This window comes from Triticum aestivum, chromosome 5D (assembly GCF_018294505.1).
Source record: "Triticum aestivum cultivar Chinese Spring chromosome 5D, IWGSC CS RefSeq v2.1, whole genome shotgun sequence".
NCBI lineage: Eukaryota > Viridiplantae > Streptophyta > Magnoliopsida > Poales > Poaceae > Triticum > Triticum aestivum.
The window spans coordinates 359769687-359790824 of NC_057808.1; the positions used below are offsets into that span (position 1 = coordinate 359769687).

At 48.1% G+C, this 21138-nt stretch overlaps 1 protein-coding gene across 1 annotated transcript; it reads right to left on the reverse strand.

Annotated features, from left to right (window-relative positions):
* Nucleotides 1-4973: 4973 nt before the first annotated feature.
* On the reverse strand, nucleotides 4974-7881 carry LOC123124919 (serine carboxypeptidase 1). The gene is made up of 8 exons (XM_044545467.1): nucleotides 7491-7881; nucleotides 6533-6640; nucleotides 6158-6432; nucleotides 5817-6053; nucleotides 5609-5715; nucleotides 5418-5504; nucleotides 5226-5331; nucleotides 4974-5134 (listed from the first exon to the last, which is right to left on the reverse strand). Exons 1-8 carry the CDS (start codon nucleotides 7879-7881, stop codon nucleotides 4982-4984), a joined length of 1464 nt encoding a protein of 487 aa, XP_044401402.1. The 3' UTR covers nucleotides 4974-4981.
* Nucleotides 7882-21138: the final 13257 nt, after the last annotated feature.

A 21138-nucleotide genomic window follows, 5' to 3' on the forward strand; every position in this document is an offset into this window, starting at 1 on the left:
TGGATCCTTTATAGAGAAGGAGATTCTTTCGAAAGAAGTGAGTGGGAGGAAAGTAGAACTTGATGAGGTAATTGTACCTGCTCCCTTATTGGAAAGTAGTACATCACAGAAATCAGTTCTAGTGATTCCTACACAAATTAGTGAAGAAGCTAATGATGATGATCATGAAAACTTCTGATCAAGTTACTACCGAACCTCATAGGTCAACCAGAGTAAGATCCGCACCAGAGTGGTACGGTAATCCTGTTCTGGAGGTCATGTTACTTGACCATGACGAACCTACGAACTATGATGAAGCGATGATGAGCCCAGATTCCGCGAAATGGCTTGAGGCCATAAAATCTGAGATGGGATCCATGTATAAGAACAAGGTATGGACTTTGATTGACTTGCCCGATGATCAGCGAGCCATTGAGAATAAATGGATCTTCAAGAGGAAGACGGACGCTGATAGTAGTGTTACTATCTACAAAGCTCGACTTGTCGAAAAGGGTTTTTGACAAGTTCAAGATGTTGACTACGATGAGATTTTCTTACTCGTATCGATGCTTAAAGTCTGTCCAAATCATGTTAGCAATTGCCACATTTTATGAAATCTGACAAATGGATATCAAAACTGCATTCCTTAATGGATTTATTAAAGATGAGTTGTATATGATACAACCAGAAGGTTTTGTCAATCCTAAAGGTGCTAACAAAATGTGCAAGCTTCAGTGATCCATCTATGGACTGGTGCAAGCATCTCAGAGTTGGAATATACGCTTTGATAAGTTGATCAAAGCATATAGTTTTATACAGACTTACAGTGTAGCCTGTATTTACAAGAAAGTGAGTGGGAGCACTACAACCTTTCTGATAAGTATATGTGAATGACATATTGTTGATCGGAAATGATGTAGAATTTTCTGTAAAGCATAAAGGAGTGTTTGAAAGGAGTTTTTTCAAAGAAAGACCTCAGTGAAGCTGCTTACATATTGAGCATCAAGATCTATAGAGATAGATCAAGACACCTGATAAGTTTTTTCAATGAGTACATACCTTGACAAGATTTCGAAGTAGTTCAAAATGGAACAGTCAAAGAAGGAGTTCTTGCCTGTGTTGCAAGGTGTGAAGTTGAGTAAAGACTCAACCCGACCACGATAGAAAATAGAAAAAGAATGAAAAGTCATTCCCTATGCCTCAGTCATAGGTTCTATAAAGTATGCTATGCTGTGTACCAGACCTATTGTGTACCTCACCATGAGTTTGGCAAGAGGGTGCAATAGTGATCCAGGAGTGGATCACTGGACAGCGGTCAAAATTATCCTTAGTGGAATAAGGACATATTTCTCGGTTATGGAGGTGACAAAAAGTTCGTCGTAAAGGGTTACGTCGATGCAAGCTTTGACACTAATCCGAATGACTCTAAGTCTCAATCTGGATACATATTGAAAGTGGGAGCAATTAGCTAGAGTAGCTCCATGTAGAGCATTGTAGACATAGAAAATTTGCAAAATACATATGGATCTGAATGTGGCAGACCCGTTGACTAAACTTCTCTCACAAGCAAAACATGATCACTCTTTGGGTGTTAATCACACAGCGATGTGAACTAGATTATTGACTCTAGTAAACCCTTTGGGTATTAGTCACATGGAGATGTGAACTAATCACATAAAGATATGTACTATTGGTGTTAAATCACATGACGATGTGAACTAGATTATTGACTCTAGTGCAAGTGGGAGACTGAAGGAAATATGCCCTAGAAGCAATAATAAAGTTGTTATTTATATTTCCTTACATCATGATAAATGTTTATTATTCATGCTAGAATTGTATTAACCGAAAACTTAGTACATGTGTGAATACATAGACAAACAGAGTGTCCCTAGTATGCCTCTACTAGACTAGCTCGTTAATCAAAGATGGTTAAGTTTCCTAGCCATAGACATGTGTTGTCATTTGATGAACGGGATCACATCATTAGAGACTGATGTGATGGACAAGACCCATCCGTTAGCTTAGCACTATGATCGTTTAGTTTATTGCTATTGCTTTCTTCATGACTTATACATGTTCCTATGACTATGAGATTATGCAACTCCCGAATACCAGAGGAACACTTAGTGTGCTATCAAACGTCACAACGTAACTGGGTGATTATAAATATGCTCTACAGGTGTCTCCGATGGTGTTTGTTGAGTTGGCATAGATCGAGATTAGGATTTGTCACTCCGTGTATCGGAGAGATATCTCTGGGCCCTCTCGGTAATGCTCATCACTATAAGCCTTCCAAGCAATGTGACTAATGAGTTAGTTGCCGGATGATGCATTACGAAATGAGTAAAGAGACTTGCCAGTAACGAGATTGAACTAGGTATGATGATAACGGCGATCGAATCTCGGGCAAGTAACATACCGATGACAAAGGGAACAACGTATGTTGTTATGCGGTTTGACCGATAAAGATTTTCGTAGAATATATAGGAGCCAATATGAGCATCCAAGTTCCGCTATTGGTTATTGACCGGAGATGAGTCTCGGTCATGTCTACATAGTTCTTGAACCCGTAGGGTCCGCACGCTTAACGTTAGATGATGATTTGTATTATGAGTTTATGTGATTTGATGACCGAAGCTTGTTCAGAGTCCCGGATGAGATCACGGACGTGACGAGGAGTCTCGAAATGGTCGAGAGGTAAAGATTCATATATTGGAAGGCTATATTCGGACATTAGAAAGGTTCCGAGTGATTCAGGTATTTTTCGGAGTACCGGGGAGTTACGGGAATTCGCCGGGAGAAGTAATGGGCCTTATTGGGCTTTAGTGGAGAGAAGGGAGAAGGGCCAAGAGGTGGTGCGCGCCTCCCCCCTGCCCAAACCGAATTGGACAAGGGGTGGGGGCGCGGCCCCCCTTTCCTTCTCCCTCTCCCTCTCTTTCCTTCTCTCCTACTCCGAATAGGAAAGGGAATCCTACTAGGACTTGGGAGTCCTAGTAGGACTCCCTATGCTTGGCGCGCCCCCTAGGCCGGCCGCCTCCTCCCTCCCTCCTTTATATACGGGGGAGGGGAGCACCCCAAAGGCACTCCAAGATTTGTCTTAGCCGTGTGCGGTGCCCCCTCTCCACAGTTACACACCTCGATCATATCGTCGTAGTGCTTAGGCGAAGCCCTGCGCCGGTAACTTCATCATCACCGTCGTCACGCCGTCGTGCTGACGGAACTCTCCCTCGGTCTCAACTGGATCAAGAGTACGAGGGACGTCATCGAGCTGAACGTGTGCTGAACACGGAGGTGCCGTATGTTCGGTGCTAGGATCGGTCGGATCGTGAATACGTACGACTACATCAACCGCGTTGATAAAACGCTTCCGCTTTCGGTCTACGAGGGTACGTGGACACACTCTCCCCGCTCTTTGCTATGCTTCTCCTAGATAGATCTTGCGCGAACGTAGGCAAATTTTTGAAATACTACGTTCCCCAACAACACGACGGGCAATGAGAGCCGCGACGACGCCTTCAAGAAGGGAGCGAGCTTCGCCGCCGCTAGTCCGTCCGAAGATAGGGCAGGTTTTCACCCCGTCCAACACTCACCACCACCGAACGCCACATCCCATTGACCATGCCGCCCACACGACCATGGCCACCGTGCAGCACCTAACCACGGGCTCTGCCCAAGAGCACCGCGGAGCCACCACCAGGGCCGCCGCCCTGGCATCCAAGACCTGGACACCACCTCACTCGAGACCCATCGCTACCTCAACCAAAGATACGAGCGGAAAGGAATCGCCTTTCGCATCCCTGGGCTGCCCCCAACACCGAAACCCAAAGGCCGGCCAAAATTGGCCTCCATCGACCCGTCCTGCTACCGGGTGCGAGATGAGCACGGTCCTGCTGCCGGGCGCGAGACGAGCATGATCCTGCTGCCGGGCGCGAGACGAGGTCGGTCCTGCTGTCGGGTGCGAGACAAGGTCAGTCCTGCTGCCGGGTGCGAGACGAGCTCAGTCCTGCTGCCGAGCTCGAGACGAGCGATGGACCCTAGTCGGGGGAGGGCCGAACCTTCGACGAAGGTAGCAACCAGACGACGAGGAGAGGGCCGAAGGTCGAAACAGGCCGCCTATAGACAAGCCAACGCCGGAAAGCCAGCCGTCGGCCCAGTCAACCCGCCGAGCTACCGTGGAGCCGGCACGGCGAAGCCACCTCACCGTCGCCGCCCACAGCCGGGACCGCAGCCACGCCGGGCCGGGGCCCCAAACCCGCGTAGCCAGCCGAAAAAAGCAAAATCCGGCCGACACGCATCACCACCACGGCCACCATTCCGACGACGACGAGTGCATCAGCCCCCGCGCGCCGCCGGCAGGCCCTTGCCACCGAACCGCCGGCAACCAGAGCCGCCGGGGCCTCCACCACGCGCAGCCACCCTGCCACCCACGCGGCCCAGGACGGCCAGCACCGCCGCATCTCGCCGACGGCGCGCTCACCAGATCCGAGCAAAATAAGCCCCGATCCACCGCCAAAACGGCCAGCCGCCGCTCCTCCACCGCGAGGAAGACAGAGAGGAGGGGGCCGCCGCTCCAGCATCCAGCGCCGCCGCGTTGCAGAAGAGGCCGGAGGGCCAGATCCGCGCCGGCGCGCAGCTCCGCGACGCACGCCTCGCTGTCCAGGGCCGGCCTCCGCGTGACCAGAGAGAAAGGCCCACCGTTGCCGGCAGCCGCACGGGCTTTGCCCGGCGGGGACGCCCGACGGTGCGAGGGGGGAGGGAGCAGGTGGGGGTGGCGGCGGCGGGGTTAGGTCACCCGAGCCGCCCCCCTGGAGAGCGACGCGGGTGGGTTCGGAAGAGTGCTTTCACTTAGTATTTTCAAAGTTATATCATAAAGTCATTTAACAAGAAATACACGTCCACTCAAAGGACAAGGACCATTTTCAACTCTGACCGGATACAAGTACATTAAGCAAATAAACCTTCCATTTTCGTGCCGTAGCAATTGTCCTGACATGACTCACTAGTCTTGTATGTAAGGCGGGAGCATCCCTTTCAGGAAGGAGGTCAACATTATCAACGCTCTCTCAGGCTGGAAGGACGGAACAAGATGACCGGCACCTCTCACTGATAGAAATGTCAATCCACCGGCGTACTGTTGGACATATCCTGCCACCTAAGCAGTGAGGGAAGTCGTCAGTTTCAGGCTCAGGGTGACCAAAACATTGTACTAGTAGATGAGAAATGTTGTCGATGATGGGATTCACCTCCTCCTTTGCCACCCATGGGCGCCATGGAGTGGTCACAGGAAGGCCAAGGTCTTGAATGGAGTACCTCGTCGCCGGAAGAGGGCACACGGAGTCGAAGTCACCACTGTAAAAATGTAGCAAAGTTTATTTACTACTAACAGTAAATACTTTCCAGGTGTCTGAGAATAACTGATGGTAATCTGTTACTACCTGAATATCCAAACGGGAAGGTTGTTCTCGATCAAGAATTTGATGGATGGGAGCATAGTCACTGGCGCGTCTTTCCACGTAAAGTTTCTGCAAGCACAAATCAGGTGGTTAACTTCCGGACGTGTGGATGAAAAACATTGCAAGATTGTTGACCGGTGTACGCTAAATCAGTGTCCAGTTCAACGAATTACCTGCAGGGCGACCACTCTGTCATCCTAGCGTGGAAAGCGCACTGCACCTCTGGATCGTTGAGATAGGCAATAGTAGGATAGTCGCTGCACGGATCATACCCAGGCAGCTGCATGCAATTTTACAGAAACGCGACGGTCACAAATTCAGAAGATGATCACTGGTTTCACTTTTGACTGGACAAGCAACTTAGAATTTCTTTTTCCTTACGTAGCCACTGGGGTGATATGCTCCGTCGGGCCCGTCGACGCAGACGGGAGCGTATATGTTGTACGCATCAATCTGGCCGGCGTCGAACGCGTCCCAGGCGCCGCTGCATGCTTTACCGGCAAAGTCACAGTGCTCGGTGACGTTGGCGTAGACCTCGTCCGACATCACTCCGTGGGTCCAGAAGAAGTCAATGGTGCCCTGATTGTTCCTCTTGTCGTCGAGATAAGGGTTGCCAACCTTCAGCAGAAAGGAGTCCATTTAATATTCAGAAGATCTTTCGTCATTCACCATGTGTTCATACGAGTATGACTATCGCAGTATAGCTTCTAAATTTCACGTACCAAGATGCCCTGAAGGTTTATGATGCTTCTGTTGTTGTACGTGTTGTGGAGCAGGATGGTGGCGGCGAGCTGCGGCGCATAGTGGCCGGCGTAGCTCTCGCCGGAGATGTAGAAGGCACGGTCCTTGTACTCCGGGAACCTCTCCAGCCATCTCGGCAGAAAGACGTACGCGTCGTCGGCGGTTCGCTCGTCGCCGCTCAGGTCGTAGTCCGAAGACGTGTTGGAGTAGGAGAACCCGACGCCGGCGGGGGACTCCAAGAAGATCATGTTGGCCGCTGTCGGTATATTTCACAAGCAAATTGAGTTCTCTTCTGTAATTATTAAGCAGGACCAAATTAAAGGGGAAGGAATTATTAGCCTGTAGAAGACGCCCACCGTTGTTCCAGGCGTGCATGTTTCTGCCGAGCGTTTTGTTGTCTTCAGCTACACGGAACGGACCGAGCTCCTGCATAGCGCCGTAGCCCAGCGACGAGCATCCTGGCCCTGTGCATGCAACAAGTGCCACTACGTACTGAGAATTTTCCACAGGAGATGTTCAGTTGTCAACTTAAGCCTGGGAATAGTTTCACATCCATACCAAAGCCAGCCCAGTCCATGTGACTACACGCCCCCCCCCCCCCCCCCCCCCCCCCCCAAAATATCAGCTAGAATCCAAACCAAACTAAACTGTAGTTTTTGGATTGAATCCACAAACTCAAATCATGAAGAAATTGGTACAGCTTCTCAACTGCACTAGTACAGCTTGTATGCAAATTTGTACAGACTAATCCCAAATTTCTGAAAAAATGGGAAGAACATGGTACGGAGGGAGGGAGGAGGAGAAGGTAGTGGGATGGAGCATCTGGGGGACGGGTAGGCGGTGGCAGCTACGATTCCGACCGGCGCACCGGCAGGGAGGCGACGGCAGCTTCGATTCTGGGCGGCGTACCGGCGGGGAGACGTCAGCAGTTATGAGCGGGCATGCACGGCGGTGGAGAAGTCGGGAGGCGCTCCGACAGCGGGGGTACCTCTTGACGGAGGCGGATGGGTGGGGGAAGCTGCGACCGGAGGTCCGGAGCTCGAGCCACCGCTGGCAACCGGCGGTCCCTAACCCTAGCTGGAAGCCTGGCCGGGGTCTCGTGTGAGGTAGAAGAATTGGTCGCTCGGCCGGTTTTTCTACGTAGACTGAAACCGGTCTGAGACCAATTTGTCTCAGCCCAGACCAAACCAAATCGCAACAGGGGCTCAACTACTAGCAACTAAACTAAAGCGGCCGAATGAAGAAACCATATTAAAACTACGGTTTGAGACCAAACTATTCCCAGGTTTATGTCAACGTATGTATGATTCTAACCTCCGTTGAGCCACAAGACGAGTGGCTTGTCCGAGGCACCAAAAGGCGATTCGACGAGGTAGTAGAAGAGGGCGCGGCCGTTCTCCTCGTCGACGGTCACGTATCCGCCGTACTGGTCGAAGTTGACGCCCTCCGGCTGGCCCGGCAACGCCGTGATCTTGTCGGCCGCCTTCAGAGAGCTCTGCTCAGACACAGAGCTCTCTGTACCCAGGCTGCCAGCGACCCTCTCGTGCTCGGCTATGCTACGCACACTAAAAGTGTCGGTGGTGCTGTCAATGTCCTTCCTAGAAGAGATGAACTCTCTCAGCCGAGCCTCTTGGGATGCATATGCACTGGCCTGCAGTGTGGCCACGCAAATGAGAAGCAAGACATAAGAAGAGAGGCTCGTCATCTTGGGTGAGATCAGATGGTCGTCTCAGAGATGCACGGCTGATTTTATAGAGGCATAGAGGAATGGAAGAGGTCGGTTTGCGGCAAGGACTTTGGGGATTTGGTCCTTATAATATTACATACAAAAGTGCTCTGCATTGGCCGTTCTGCATCAAGTTTGTGATCTTGTTTCCACCCATAAACCATCGGAGGAGGATCACTCCTTATGCTTTTGATTCGGTAAAACGGCCTTGATTTGTTGAATTGACAGGATAATTGAAAGCGAAAGGAGCAGTGTTTTCAACCAGTTCTTTATCCACTTCCTTGTTTTAGTCGCTGAATTGGAAGATAATCAACGGCAACTCCTGTACCTACCGTGTGCGAATTTCTTGCACAGTAGACCACCTGCGCGAGTAAATTGTCAGAAAAGACCCACGGCGAGGATCATTGACAAAGCCCACACGTGAACAATTTTCTTTGTTGCTTACTTCAGCACTTCTAGAGTTTTAGTGGCATCTACTCGAGAGGGAGTACACTAGTGCTGTCACACTTTCGATGAGTCGGGTTCACAAAACTCAAATGCTCTTTTCGTACGTACATGCTCTAAATAAATACGATATGAGTTTGGTCTGGAAGGTGGAGATGACGCGTCCGACACGTCTCCTTGGCGACGCGGGGAGCGAACCCGCCCCACGACGGTGGCCGGCGTGGTTCGCCGCCAATCTAAAGACGGCGGCCCTACAGCTACACCGCGGGGTGATCGTGCTTGGCCCGGACTCAGCGACGGTCGACCTCGTCGACGAGCGGGGATGTACGGCGGACAGGCGGTACAGGAGGGGGCTCGTGTTGGCCCCCGGAACCACAATCGGGTTCCCTTGTCACGTTGCGCGCATCGAGGAGGAGATCCAGGGCGGGGGCGCCGCCTCGGGAGCCGGCGAGGGAGAAACTGCGACTGGTGGGAGAGGAATTGCGACCGGTGGGAGATTAATTGCGGGCAATACTTATGGTGAGTCCGCCCCGATCCAGCCCTATCCATCTCTTCCCACAACCACACCCACCTCCCTCTCTGGTGACGACCGCGGCGGCGAAGGTGGAGATCGGCGAAGAGAAGTTGAGGAAGTTTGCTGGCCGGGACATGTTCCTGCATGCTCGGCTGAGGGAGATCGGCTCGTGGTATACAAGCAAAAGGGAGATGTATGCGGAGGCGGAGGCAATCTTCGAGCGGCTGACGGCGGCGGAGGAGAGGTCGCTGTTCGGGAGGGGTGGACGTAAGCATCCGCTCCAGGTGCTGCTCTGGGCGACGGAGCAGGCGGATTCGCCGGAAAGGGCTGTGGCGAGGAAGTGGGTGGAGTTCACCTCCTTCGAGACGGCGCACCTTGCCCCCGCCATGAGGGGATCAGCTCTCAGATCTCGCGAAGGGGTCCTGGCCCTCCCTGCCCCAGGCTCGGCCATGGCGCCGATCGTGATCTGCGACGACCCGGTGGAGCAGCCACCGCAGGAGGAGCCACGGATGCCGCGCCGTTCCACGCGCCTTGCACCTACCCCGACTCCACGCCGCTCGGCTCGCCTCGCCGGAAACGATGCCTGAAGGCTTCGTTAGCCAACAACCGCTTCTGGAGGTTGGCTAACGAAGATTCAGGTACCGATTCTGACGAGGATGATAACTCAGGTGAGGATTGTTGCCCCCTTTCTCCTTATGCTTCTATTACCTATGATAATAGAGAGCATCTTCGTGAAATTGATATACAAAGCCGAATCAGGCGAGTAAATAGGCAAATGAAAAAAAGGATGAACCAATACGTTCAGAGCTTGCTTCTGAAAAATGAGGTTGATATTGATAAGAAGGAATTTGATATGATTCAGACCAAATGTGAGGGTAGTTTTACTCATATTGATTCTCCTAGCTGGGGGAAATATCATTGTAAGAAGGTAGATATGCCTCTAATTAAGATGAAACCTAAAAATCCAATAATCTGGGATTATGCTAGATTCCCTGAATATTTGAGTGATATTGAGATGGAAGAACTCAATCCAATCAAAAAAGTAGCTGATCTTAGTTCGGTGGGGGGGACGAAATCGAATGGGAGTGACAACAGAGATGGCAAGCTGTCGAATGTGAGCATCCCTGAAAACTTTAGCCTTGAGGAAGAAGTTGATGAAATCCACATGGGAGAAGAAAGTCAGATTTCTGCACAAGGGGGAAAGAAAAAAGACAACAGAGGAGATAATTGGATGCAGGGGGGTTTGGGAGGAAAAAGCCCCCTAGGCTTTTGGCCCAATAAGGTGGACGGGCTGGGGGGCCCAGGGAGGAGTGTGGAGGGGGGAGGGATTTATAAAGGAGGCATCCCACCTTCTATACCAGAACCAGATTTCCTCCACCCCTGTCGTGGAATTGTCACGGCAGATGTCCTCAAGCTAGGACTTAGTCGTGGAGCCATCGCCGCTAGGAAGCTTGAAGGGGTTAACGGGACAAGGAACACGAGGGTTTAGACTGGTTCGGCCCCTTACGGTGAAGGTAAAAGCCTACGTCCAGTTGAGGTGGTATTGATTAGGGTTTCGATGACCAGGGAGCTTAACTGCTATGCCTGGCTCTCGACGAGATCTTTCTTCCCCCTAAACCGCTGCCGGGTCGTCCCTTTATATAGGGAGGTTGACGCCCAGCAGCTCTCAGAGTCCCGGCCGGCTCATAAGAGCGTCCGGCTCGGACTCTCAACTATTCTTGCCTTACGCTACAAGTTCTACCATAATGGCGGTTGTAACTACGGGCCTTAAGCCATCTCCGGGTCTTAAGCCCATCTTCGGCCCGCCGTCTTCAAGCTTGGTGCCGGGCTTCAGGTGATGACCCTTATGTGTAACCCGGCCCCGCCGGGCGGGTGACTCTAAGGGTTATATCCTCAACATTAGGCCCCAGATTGATTTGAGCCGGCTCATGTCAATCTTCAATCCTTTCGACAGAAAAATCTTCGGCTTACGTTTGTGTGAAGGCCATAACCCGGCGTGACGGCATCCTCTGGTTTCCGGGTAATCCGCCGTGACGTCATCTTCCATTAAGTCCATTTTTTACTCCATCATATCCGCAACGGATCTTATCTTTACTGCCATCCCGAAAATCGAGGCGTTTTATGGTGAGATAACCGCGCCGTGGTCTCCTCATTTCTCGCGCCCACTTTATGAGTCTGGCCTTATAAATAGCCCGACCCTCGGGTTTTTCCCATTCTCCTCCTTCTGTCGTCCTCTTCCTCTCGCTACTCTTGTGCTGCTCGAGCTCCGCCGCCGCCACCGCCGCAGCAGAGCTCCGTGTCCTCGTCGACCTTGGCCGCTGCATCACCCTGAACTGTCCAGAAAACCGCGGCGAACCCTCGCAGGACACCTGCATCTGTAAGTTCCTTCCTCTTCGTAGAATAGATCTGCATCAAGCTCCTGCCGTTCTTCCCGTGTTCTTCGCCGTTCGTCATGAACTCTTCATGGATTTCACCACCACCGCCCTTTCTTGATCTTAAGATAGTACAAAACCAACGCGGTAGCTGTTTGGCACCCATTTCAAATGTAAAATAGATCTCTTTTCACTGCATGAAAGCTCCGTTCGAACCCAAGAACTTCCTTTGCGTCTGTTTTAGGTCTAGAAATTTTCCTTTTAGCCGACCGTTTTGATCCAAATTAATTACTGCGATGTGTGAAACCTGTTTTCACCACACTTAGTGAAAATTTACACCTGCTGAGTCATGGCGGTTTACATTTCCGGCTTTAAAGAAACCACGCACTGTAAAACCTTCCGGCTCAAAAGAAGCCACGCGCCGTAAAATTTTCCGGCTCACTTACAACAAGGCTGTAGACGATTTGAATTACTCTCAATACCTCCAGCGGCTTAGATAACCCGATGCACTTAGATATATGTCATTAGGCCCCTCCATAAGCCGCCGCTTTAAACATTGAACTGTAAATTTCCTCCGGCTTATAATTAAATCGGACATTTTCCTTTTATCATAGGCTTCCGACTTTCACCATGCCTCCCAAAGCGCCCAAAGCACCCATCACATGCAATTGGATGAGGTCCAACGTCACCGACGAGACCTTAGCAGATTTCGTGAAATCGGGTTACCTGCCCAAGAAGGACGTCATGTCCTACCGTGCCCCTGACCCGTCAGAGGAGAGACCACAGCCAAAGGACGGGGAGGTAGTGATTTTTGCGGATCACATGAGCCGGGGCTTCGCACCGCCCGGCTCAAAGTTCTTCAGGGATGTACTGAATTTCTTTGACCTGCGGCCACAAGATATAGGACCCAATTCGGTGTCAAACATATGCAACTTCCAAGTGTTCTGCGAGGTCTACCTCGGAGAGGAGCCTAGTCTTCTGCTCTTTAGAGAGCTGTTTTATTTGAACCGCCAGAACGAGTGCGCCAACGGGCCGAGCTTAGAACTTGGTGGAATCTCCATTCAGCGACGGAGAGATGCCTTTTCCCTTACGCCGAGCCGCCAAGCCACCCAAAGGACTGGAACCAGACGTGGTTCTACTGCCAAGACACGTCGCCGGCTGACGAGAGCCCGCTGCCCGGCTTTCGCCCTTCACGTCTGGAACCAACTCACCCTCTGTCAGACAAGTTAACTCAAGCGGAGCGCCAACCTCTGATCCCCACCATCAACAAAATCAAGACTCTCCTGGGAAATGGCCTTAATGGCATTGACCTGGTCCGAGTCTGGATCTCGTGGCGGGTGATCCCCTTAAGCCGCCGCCCCGGCTTAATGTGTGAGTACACGGGCCGAAAAGATGACCCCCTGAGACACAGCCGCAACGATCTTCCTGAAGACGTTGTTGAGGACATGACCAAGGCTCTCTTGAACGAGAGCTTGGCAGACTGCGGGAGGACCGGCTTAAGCCCCTTCTGCAAGACCAACCCGGCCCCGGCGGTAAGCCGCTGATCTGAACATCTTATTTTCTTCTGTAGATAACTTTCATCCGAACCTTAAGAAATCGTCATTGTATTTTCAGGCTGACGACAAATTCTGGAAGGTCAAATATGACCATGAGGCGGCCAAGAAGGCCAGGAAGGCTAAGAAAGCCGCCAAGAGAGCCGCTCCCCGCAAGAAGGGAAGTAGGCCTACTGCTTCAGAGCTGCTGCAACTAAGCGACAGCTCCGAGTCAGAGGTAACCCCTGAACCTGTAAGCTCTTGTTGTATGTCTTGTTTATTTCTGTCCACCTTATCAATACCGTTCATCAACAGGATGACACCGGATTGCAGCTCAAGAACCGCCAGTTGCCTCTGCCTGGAGAGACAGGAGAGTTGGTGGCCAACGCCTGGGCGAGGCACAGGCTTTGGAGGGAGAGGTAACTATTACAACAAACCTGATAACTCTGAGAGAGGTTTTAACAGACTAGATGGGAGAGATCAGGAAGGTTTTGATTGGAGAAACAGGGATAGAAATTACAGGGGGGGGGGTCTGGGACTAATAGCAATGGTTCTGGAGGAGAAGGAACTTCGATGGGTAGTGGGAGAGATCTGAATGGCAAGGGGGGATCATTTGGCTCAGGCAGAGGGGGGGCAGCAAGAGAGAGCTCAGATTGGAAATGGAGATTTGGGACCTGGTAGTAACTTTGCGGTTGCCAATCCAAATATACAGCAAATGGGTATGCAAGGGGGACAGATGCAGATGGCAGGTGGATTTCCCATGGTGAACAACCCTAATTTCCCCCAGCTGGTGCCTGTTGGGATGGGGCTGGGGCAGTTTGGTTTCTTGCCACAGGAGCAAATGGCACAACAATACCAATATCTGTTGTCTAACTTGCCTAAGCAGGAAATATTGAAGATGCAAGGGCAAACAAAGGATGAGGGAGGAAAAGAGGCTCCAAAGAAGAAGGAAGTAGGGAACAATAGCAAAGATCTTTTTTGTGTCAAATGCAAAGAGCAGGGGCACCTCAAGAGTGACTGCAAAAACAAGGTGTTTTGTGTGGTGTGTCAGAGAGCATCACACAGTACTGAAGAATGTACAATTCTGAAGCAAGCTAAACCCGTAGCCAAGTATGTGGGGTATGGAGCTAGATGTTTGGGATGTCTTTTGGTTCAACATACAAAAGACATTGTTGCTACTGAGCATATAAACCCAATGGCACTTGTCACTGTACAGTCTGGGCAGTTGATGAAACTACAACTGCATATGGATTTGCTAAGATGTTTGAATGGGGGTGGACCTGGAGAGCTAAATTTCAGAGTCCAAAAACCTTTCTGATGAGATTCCCTAGCAAAACCAAATTGGTGGAGCTCAAGAACTTTGGAAAATTCACTTTGTTGGGGACATGAGCAATGGTGGAGGTTGATTTCTGGAGCCCAGATGATAAAGCCAAGGGGAAGCTTCACTCAGTATGGATAAAGATGTGGGGGGTGCCTGACACTTTGAGACACTATCTAGGAGTGTGTGAGATTGGATCTTCTTTAGGGCCAGTGGTGGAGGTTGATGTGGAGCACATACACTCCCAAGAAGAAATCAGGGTGAAGGTTGGTGTGAGAGACATGCACAAAATTCCAGCAGGGACTGAGATAACTACTAAGGACCTGCTGCTGTATGACATAAACTTTGAGTTTGACTCAGTTGCTGAACAGGGGTGGTACAAGTTTGATGAGGGGAACAAAAGAAAGATGTTTGAATATCTGGATCTTGAGAGTTTTGAGTCACAAAGAGAGAATAACATGCAAAAAAGAAGCAAACAAGTGGACACTGGAAAACAGAGCATGAACTTGGGAGATTTGGGTCTGAAACAATATGAGCAGGTGGTTCTGAAACCTAGTGAAATCTGTTAGACTGATGAAGTCTACAAAAAAAGCAAGGAGACAGCTGCAGTTACAGAATTACAAGAGAGGGAAGAGAGTCTGATGATCAGGTTACAGAAAGCAGAAGAGCTGGCTGCTAGGCAGACTGCACAACTTATGCTAGAAGAGAAAAAAAAGGAAAGAAATGGAGTTTATTAGAAAAACCCTTGAGAAAGAGGTTAAAAGACAACATGAGCTACTCCAGATCAATCTGAAGGGAGGTGATGAGGTGAAAGGGTCACAATCTGGAGATAAAAGCAGCAATCAAGATGAAGAGGTAGAAGCCATTGATAAAGATATGGGAGTGGAGGACAAACAGGAAGAGGGGGAGAAATGACAGAGCAAGAATTGATTGATCAGGCCATTGGGATGGGATATGTTGAGCCAGTGGATTACACAGCCAGTCAAGACATAGACTCTTTCGAGACTAAGATCAAAAAAGCTGGGAAAGGGGAGGATGCACTGAAAGACGAAGAAGAGGAATTGAGAAGATGCGCTAGATTAAAGGGAAAAGAAGATCGTAACATCACAGAACTGGCCAAGGAAAGGGCAGCAAAGAAAGATAACTATGGTGAGTTACCTTGTGTTGGAAACTTTCCTAAATCTAATAGTCTCCTGCGAAAGGTTGCTAAGGGGGTAGGGGTCACACTAGGGAAAAATGCTAAGGTGATTAAACATAATTTGGAATTGATAAAATTTTTAGAGCAGGCTAGAATTGACTTGTGCCTGTCTGACTTAAATCAAAAGCAGAAACAAGATGTGCTGCTTGAGGAAAACAAGATCATTGACACTGGGGAGCATACCCTGGAAGATCTTCTTGATCAGGGAGACGAGGAGGGGGATAGAAAAGATGATGAGCACTGGGAAATAGCTAGAGAACTTTTCTCATCAAAGAAAGAGAGAAAAAAAGGAGAAAACCAGCAGAGGTTTTGGGGTGAAAACTGCCTTTGCTGTTAAAATGTTAGAACTTTCTGCTAAGAAAAGAAACAAAAAATGAGAGGCATCTTTTGGAATATGAGAGGTTTTGGGGGAGACATTAAAAGGAGATTTCTTAGGGAAATGGTAATGGACATGAAAGTAGACTTCCTGGGCCTGCAAGAGACCATGAGACATGAGTTTTCTAGAAATGATTTACAGAAAATCTATGCTGGTAGAGACTTCCACTGGCATTTCACTCCTGCTAGGGGGAAATCTGGTGGACTCTTGTTAGGGGTGAATTACACCACTCTTGATGTGATTTCACAAAGTGAAGGAGACTACCATATTTAAATGACAGTGCAAGATCTAAAAACTAGGTTCATTTGGGACTTGGTGGTGATTTATGGAGATGCTCAACTAGAAAGGAAAGCTAAATTCCTGGCTGAGCTGTCTAGAATCTTCCAAACCAGTATAAACCCCATTCTGATAGGGGGTGATTTTAACATCATTAGAAAAGCCAGTGAAAAAAATAAACCAGGTTCTCCTGGGCACTGGAGTTTTCTGTTTAATGCTATTTTGGAACAAACTGGAGTTAGAGAGCTCGAGATGAATGGTAGACAATTTACATGGGGTAACAGTTTGCCTGTACCCACCTTTAAAAAATTGGATAGAATCTTATGTAGTACAGAATGGGAAAAGGTATACCCCTTGACCCAAATTTCTGCCCTAACTAGAGAGAAATCTGATCATACACCACTTTTTTTGGACTCTGGGGACATTCAAAAATCTAATCCAATGTTTAGATTTGAAAATGCCTGGTTTTTGCGAGAGGGCATTGACAAGATTATACATGATGTATGGAATGACACTAATATAATTGGAGACAGTGTGGATAGGCTGTTGGGAAAATTTAGAATTCTCAGGCCTAAACTTAAAGGCTGGAACAGAAACAGAAATGCTTGGTTTATTGAGCTGAAAAAAGACATTTTACTTAAGCTAGATAATATTGATAAGCATTGTGAACAAAATGGACTTACTGCTGATGTTAGAAAAGAGCAAATAGAACCTAGAGCTCAGTTGGACAGATTGTTGCAACAGGAAGAAGCCAAGTGGAAGCAAAGGGCTAAGGTGGATGAATTATTGGAAGGAGATAGTAACACAAAATTCTTTCATGCCATGGCAAATGGAAGACTTAGGAGAAATAAAATCAATAGGCTTGAGCAAGAGGAAGGGGTGATAGAAGGAGACAAAAATCTGGTAGAATATATAACAAGCTTCTATAAAAACTTGTCTGGTCATCCTGACAATTCTACGATTTCTCTAAATATTGAAAATCCAAAAATGATTCAGGAACAGTATAGAGACATACTGATCAATGAGTTCTCTTTGGAGGAAATTAAGAATGTGGTGTTTAATATGGCCCATAATAAGTCGCATGGACCTGATGGATTTACAGCTGAATTCTATCAACATTACTGGGAGTTGGTCAAATATGATCTTAAGGCCTTACTGGACGATTTTGGAAACAAAAAAAATTGATATTATTAGGTTGAATTATGGGATTATTACTTTGGTCCCAAAAAGCAAAGACGCTGCCAAAATACAAAACTTCAGGCCTATTTGCTTGTTGAATGTCTGTTTCAAAATTATTACTAAAGTTCTGATGAATAGATTGAATATGGTGGCGACAGAAGTTATTTCCCCTCTACAAACTGCTTTTGTTAAGGGCAGATATATTATGGAGGGGGTCTTGATTTTGCATGAAGCTTTGAATAGCATAAAAAAGAAGAAACAAGGGGCATTGCTCTTGAAAATCGATTTTGAAAAAGCTTACGATAAAATTAAATGGTCCTTTCTTTTCCAAATGCTTAAAATGAAAGGATTCCTAGACAAGTGGATAGATTGGGTAATGGAAACAATCAGAGGAGGGAAAGTTTGTGTGAAAGTGAATGAAAATTTAGGGAAATATTTTCCTACTCACAAAGGGCCGAGGCAGGGGGATTCCCTGTCACCTCTTAATTTTGACTTGGCGGCTGATGCTTTAGCTATAATGCTTGATAATGCAAGAAAAAATGGCCTAATTAAAGGGGTGTTGGAAGAATATGCTACAAATGGGATTAACATGTTGCAATATGCAGATGATACCATATTCCTTCTACAAGATGACATAGATAGTGCACATAACCTCAAATATATATTATGCCTTTTTGAGCAGATGTCTGGTCTGAAAATTAATTTTCATAAGAGTGAACTTTTCCTTTTTGGGGAGGCCAAGAACAAAAAAGATGAATATGCTAGGATATTCACTTGCCCCATTGGGACTCTGCCAATGAAATATTTAGGACTACCTGTAGATTGCAGTAGAATTAGCAACAAACACTGGAAACCTCCAGAGAGTAAAATGGAGAAAAAATGTGAAACCTGGCAAGGGAGGCTCCTTGCTAGTGCTGGAAGGGTTAATTTGATACAATCTTCCCTGACAGGCATCCCTTACTTTATGATGTCCTTCTATGGATTACCTATTGGGGTGAATAAGCGAATGGACTTCTTTAGAGCTAGGTTATTGTGGCAAGAAGATGATAAAAAGAAAAAATATCATCTGGTTAAATGGTCTGGTGTCTGTAGACCTAAGGACATGGGTGGTCTGGGGATTCAAAACCTAGCTCTAATGAATAAAGCCCTCTTGAGCAAATGGTGGTGGAAAATTTACAATACGGAGGGTTATGGCAAGAGATTATCTCGAAAAAATATCAAGGATCCAAACCTGTTGGAAACTTATCTGTTAAACAAGGTGACTCCCAATTTTGGAAGGACTTATTAAAACATAGAGACTATTTTACCTCTTTGTGCAAATTCATGATAGGAGATGGAGGAAATACCAGGTTCTGGGAAGACTGGTGGATTGGATCTGCTCCACTTTGTAAAAATTGTAAAAATTTCCCCAGATTATATAATATTTGTTTTGATAAAAAGAAAACAGATAAAGAAATTTTTGAGAAAGAACTTAATAATACAGGGTTTTTTGGGGAACGTAGCAATAATTCAAAATTTTCCTACGTGTCACCAAGATCAATCTAGGAGATGCTAGCAATGAGAGAGAGGGAGTGCATCTTCATACCCTTGAAGATCGCTAAGCGGAAGCGTTACAAGAACGCGGTTGATGGAGTCGTACTCGCGGCGATTCAAATCGCGGAAGATCCGATCTAGCGCCGAACGGACGGCGCCTCCGCGTTCAACACACGTACAGCTCGGGGACGTCTCCTCCTTCTTGACCCAGCAAGGGGAGAGGAGAAGTTGAGGGAGAACTCCAGCAACACGACGGCGTGGTGGCGATGGAGCTCGTGGTTCTCCAGCAGAGCTTCGCTAAGCACTACGGAGGAGGAGGAGGAGTTGGAGGAGGAGAGGGCTGCGCCTTGGATGTGGTGTTGCAGCCCTCCCTCCACCCCTCTATTTATAGGGAGAAGGGGGAAGGGGACCGGCCCCACTAGATGAGATCTAGAGGGGGGCGGCAGCCAAGGGGGAGGGGGCTTGCCCCCCAAGCAAGGGGGCACCCCCCCTTTAGGGTTCCCCCCAACCCTAGGCGCATGGGCCCTAGGAGGGGATGGCGCCCAGCCCACTTAGGGGCTGGTTCCCTTCCAGCTACAGCCCATAAGGCCCTCTGGGGCAGGTGGACCCTCCCGGTGGACCCCCGGAACCCCTCCGGTGGTCCTGGTACAATACCGGTATACCCCCGAATATTTCCGGTGACCGTATGATGACTTCCCATATATAAATCTTCACCTCCGGACCATTCCAGAGCTCCTCGTCATGTACGGGATCTCATCTGGGACTCTGAACAACCTTCGTTAACCACATACTATTTCCCATAACAACTCTAGCGTCACCGAACCTTAAGTGTGTAGACCCTACGGGTTCGGGAACCATGCAGACATGACCGAGACGTTCTCCGGCCAATAACCAACAACGGGATCTGGATACCCATGTTGGCTCCCACATATTCAACGATGATCTCATCGGATGAACCACGATGTCGGGGATTCAATCAATCCTGTATACAATTCCCTTTGTCTATCGGTATGTTACTTGCCCGAGATTCGATCGTCGGTATCCCAATACCTCGTTCAATCTCGTTACCGGCAAGTCTCTTTACTCGTTCCGTAACGCATGATCCCGTGGCTAACTCATTAGTCACATTGAGCTCATTATGGTGATGCATTACCGAGTGGGCCCAGAGATACCTCTCCGTCATACGGAGTGACAAATCCCAGTCTCGATTCGTGCCAACCCAACAGACACTTTCGGAGATACCTGTAGTGCACCTTTATAGCCACCCAGTTACGTTGTGACATTTGGTACACCCAAAGCATTCCTATGGTATCTGGGAGTTGCACAATCTCATGGTCTAAGGAAACGCTACTTGACATTAGAAAAGCTCTTAGCAAACGAACTACACGATCTTGTGCTATGCTTAGGATTGGGTCTTGTCCGTCACATCATTCTCCTAATGATGTGATCCCGTTATCAATGACATCCAATGTCCATGGTCAGGAAACCATAACCATCCATTGATCAACGAGCTAGTCAACTAGAGGCTTTCTAGGGACATGTTGTGGTCTATGTATTCACACATGTATTACAGTTTCCAATTAATACAATTATAGGATGAACAATAGACAATTATCATGAACAAGGAAATACAATAATAACCATTTTATTATTGCCTCTAGGGCATATTTCCAACAGTCTCCCACTTGCACTAGATTCAATAATCTAGTTCACATCACTATGTGATTGTAATGAATCCAACACCCATGGGGTTTGTTCATATCTCGCTTGTGAGAGAGGTTATTAGTCAACGGGTCTGAACCTTTCAGATCCATGTGTGCTTTACAAATCTCTATGTCATCTTGTAGATGCAGCTACCACACGCTACTTAGAGCTATTCCAAATAACTGCTCTACTATACAAATCCGGTTTACTACTCAGAGTCATCCGGATTAGTGTCAAAGTTTGCATCGACGTAACCCTTTACGACGAACTCTTCTACCACCTCCATAATCGAGAAAATTCCTTAGTCCACTAGTTACTAAGGATAAGTTCGACCGCTGTCATGTGATCCATTCCTGGTTCACTCTTGTACCCCTTGACTGACTCATGGAAAGGCACACTTCAGGTGCGGCACACAGCATAGCATATTGTAGAGCCTACGTCTAAAGCATAGGGGACGACCTTCGTCCTTTCTCTCTCTTCTGCCGTGGTCAGGTCTTGAGTCCTACTCAATACTCACACCTTGTAACACAGCCAAGAACTCCTTCTTTGCTGATCTATTTTGAACTCCTTCAAAATCCTGTCACGGTATGTATTCATTTGAAAGTACTATTAAGCGTTTTTGATCTATCCTTATAGATCTCGATGCTCAATGTTCAAGTAGCTTAATCCAGGTTTTCCATTGAAAAACACTTTTCAAATAACCCTGTATGCTTTCTAGAAATTCTTCATCATTTCTGATCAACAATATGTTAACAACATATACTCATCAAAAATTCTATAGTGCTCCCAC

Coding starts and splice junctions, on each gene's coding strand:
- LOC123124919 (XM_044545467.1), bottom strand. CDS start 7,881: ATGACGAGCCTCTCTTCTTATGTCTTGCTTCTCATTTGCGTGGCCACA. Junction 6,641..7,490: donor CGTCTTGTGGCTCAACGGAG/GTTAGAATCATA, acceptor TTGCATGCACAG/GGCCAGGATGCTCGTCGCTG. Junction 6,433..6,532: donor CATGCACGCCTGGAACAACG/GTGGGCGTCTTC, acceptor ATATACCGACAG/CGGCCAACATGATCTTCTTG.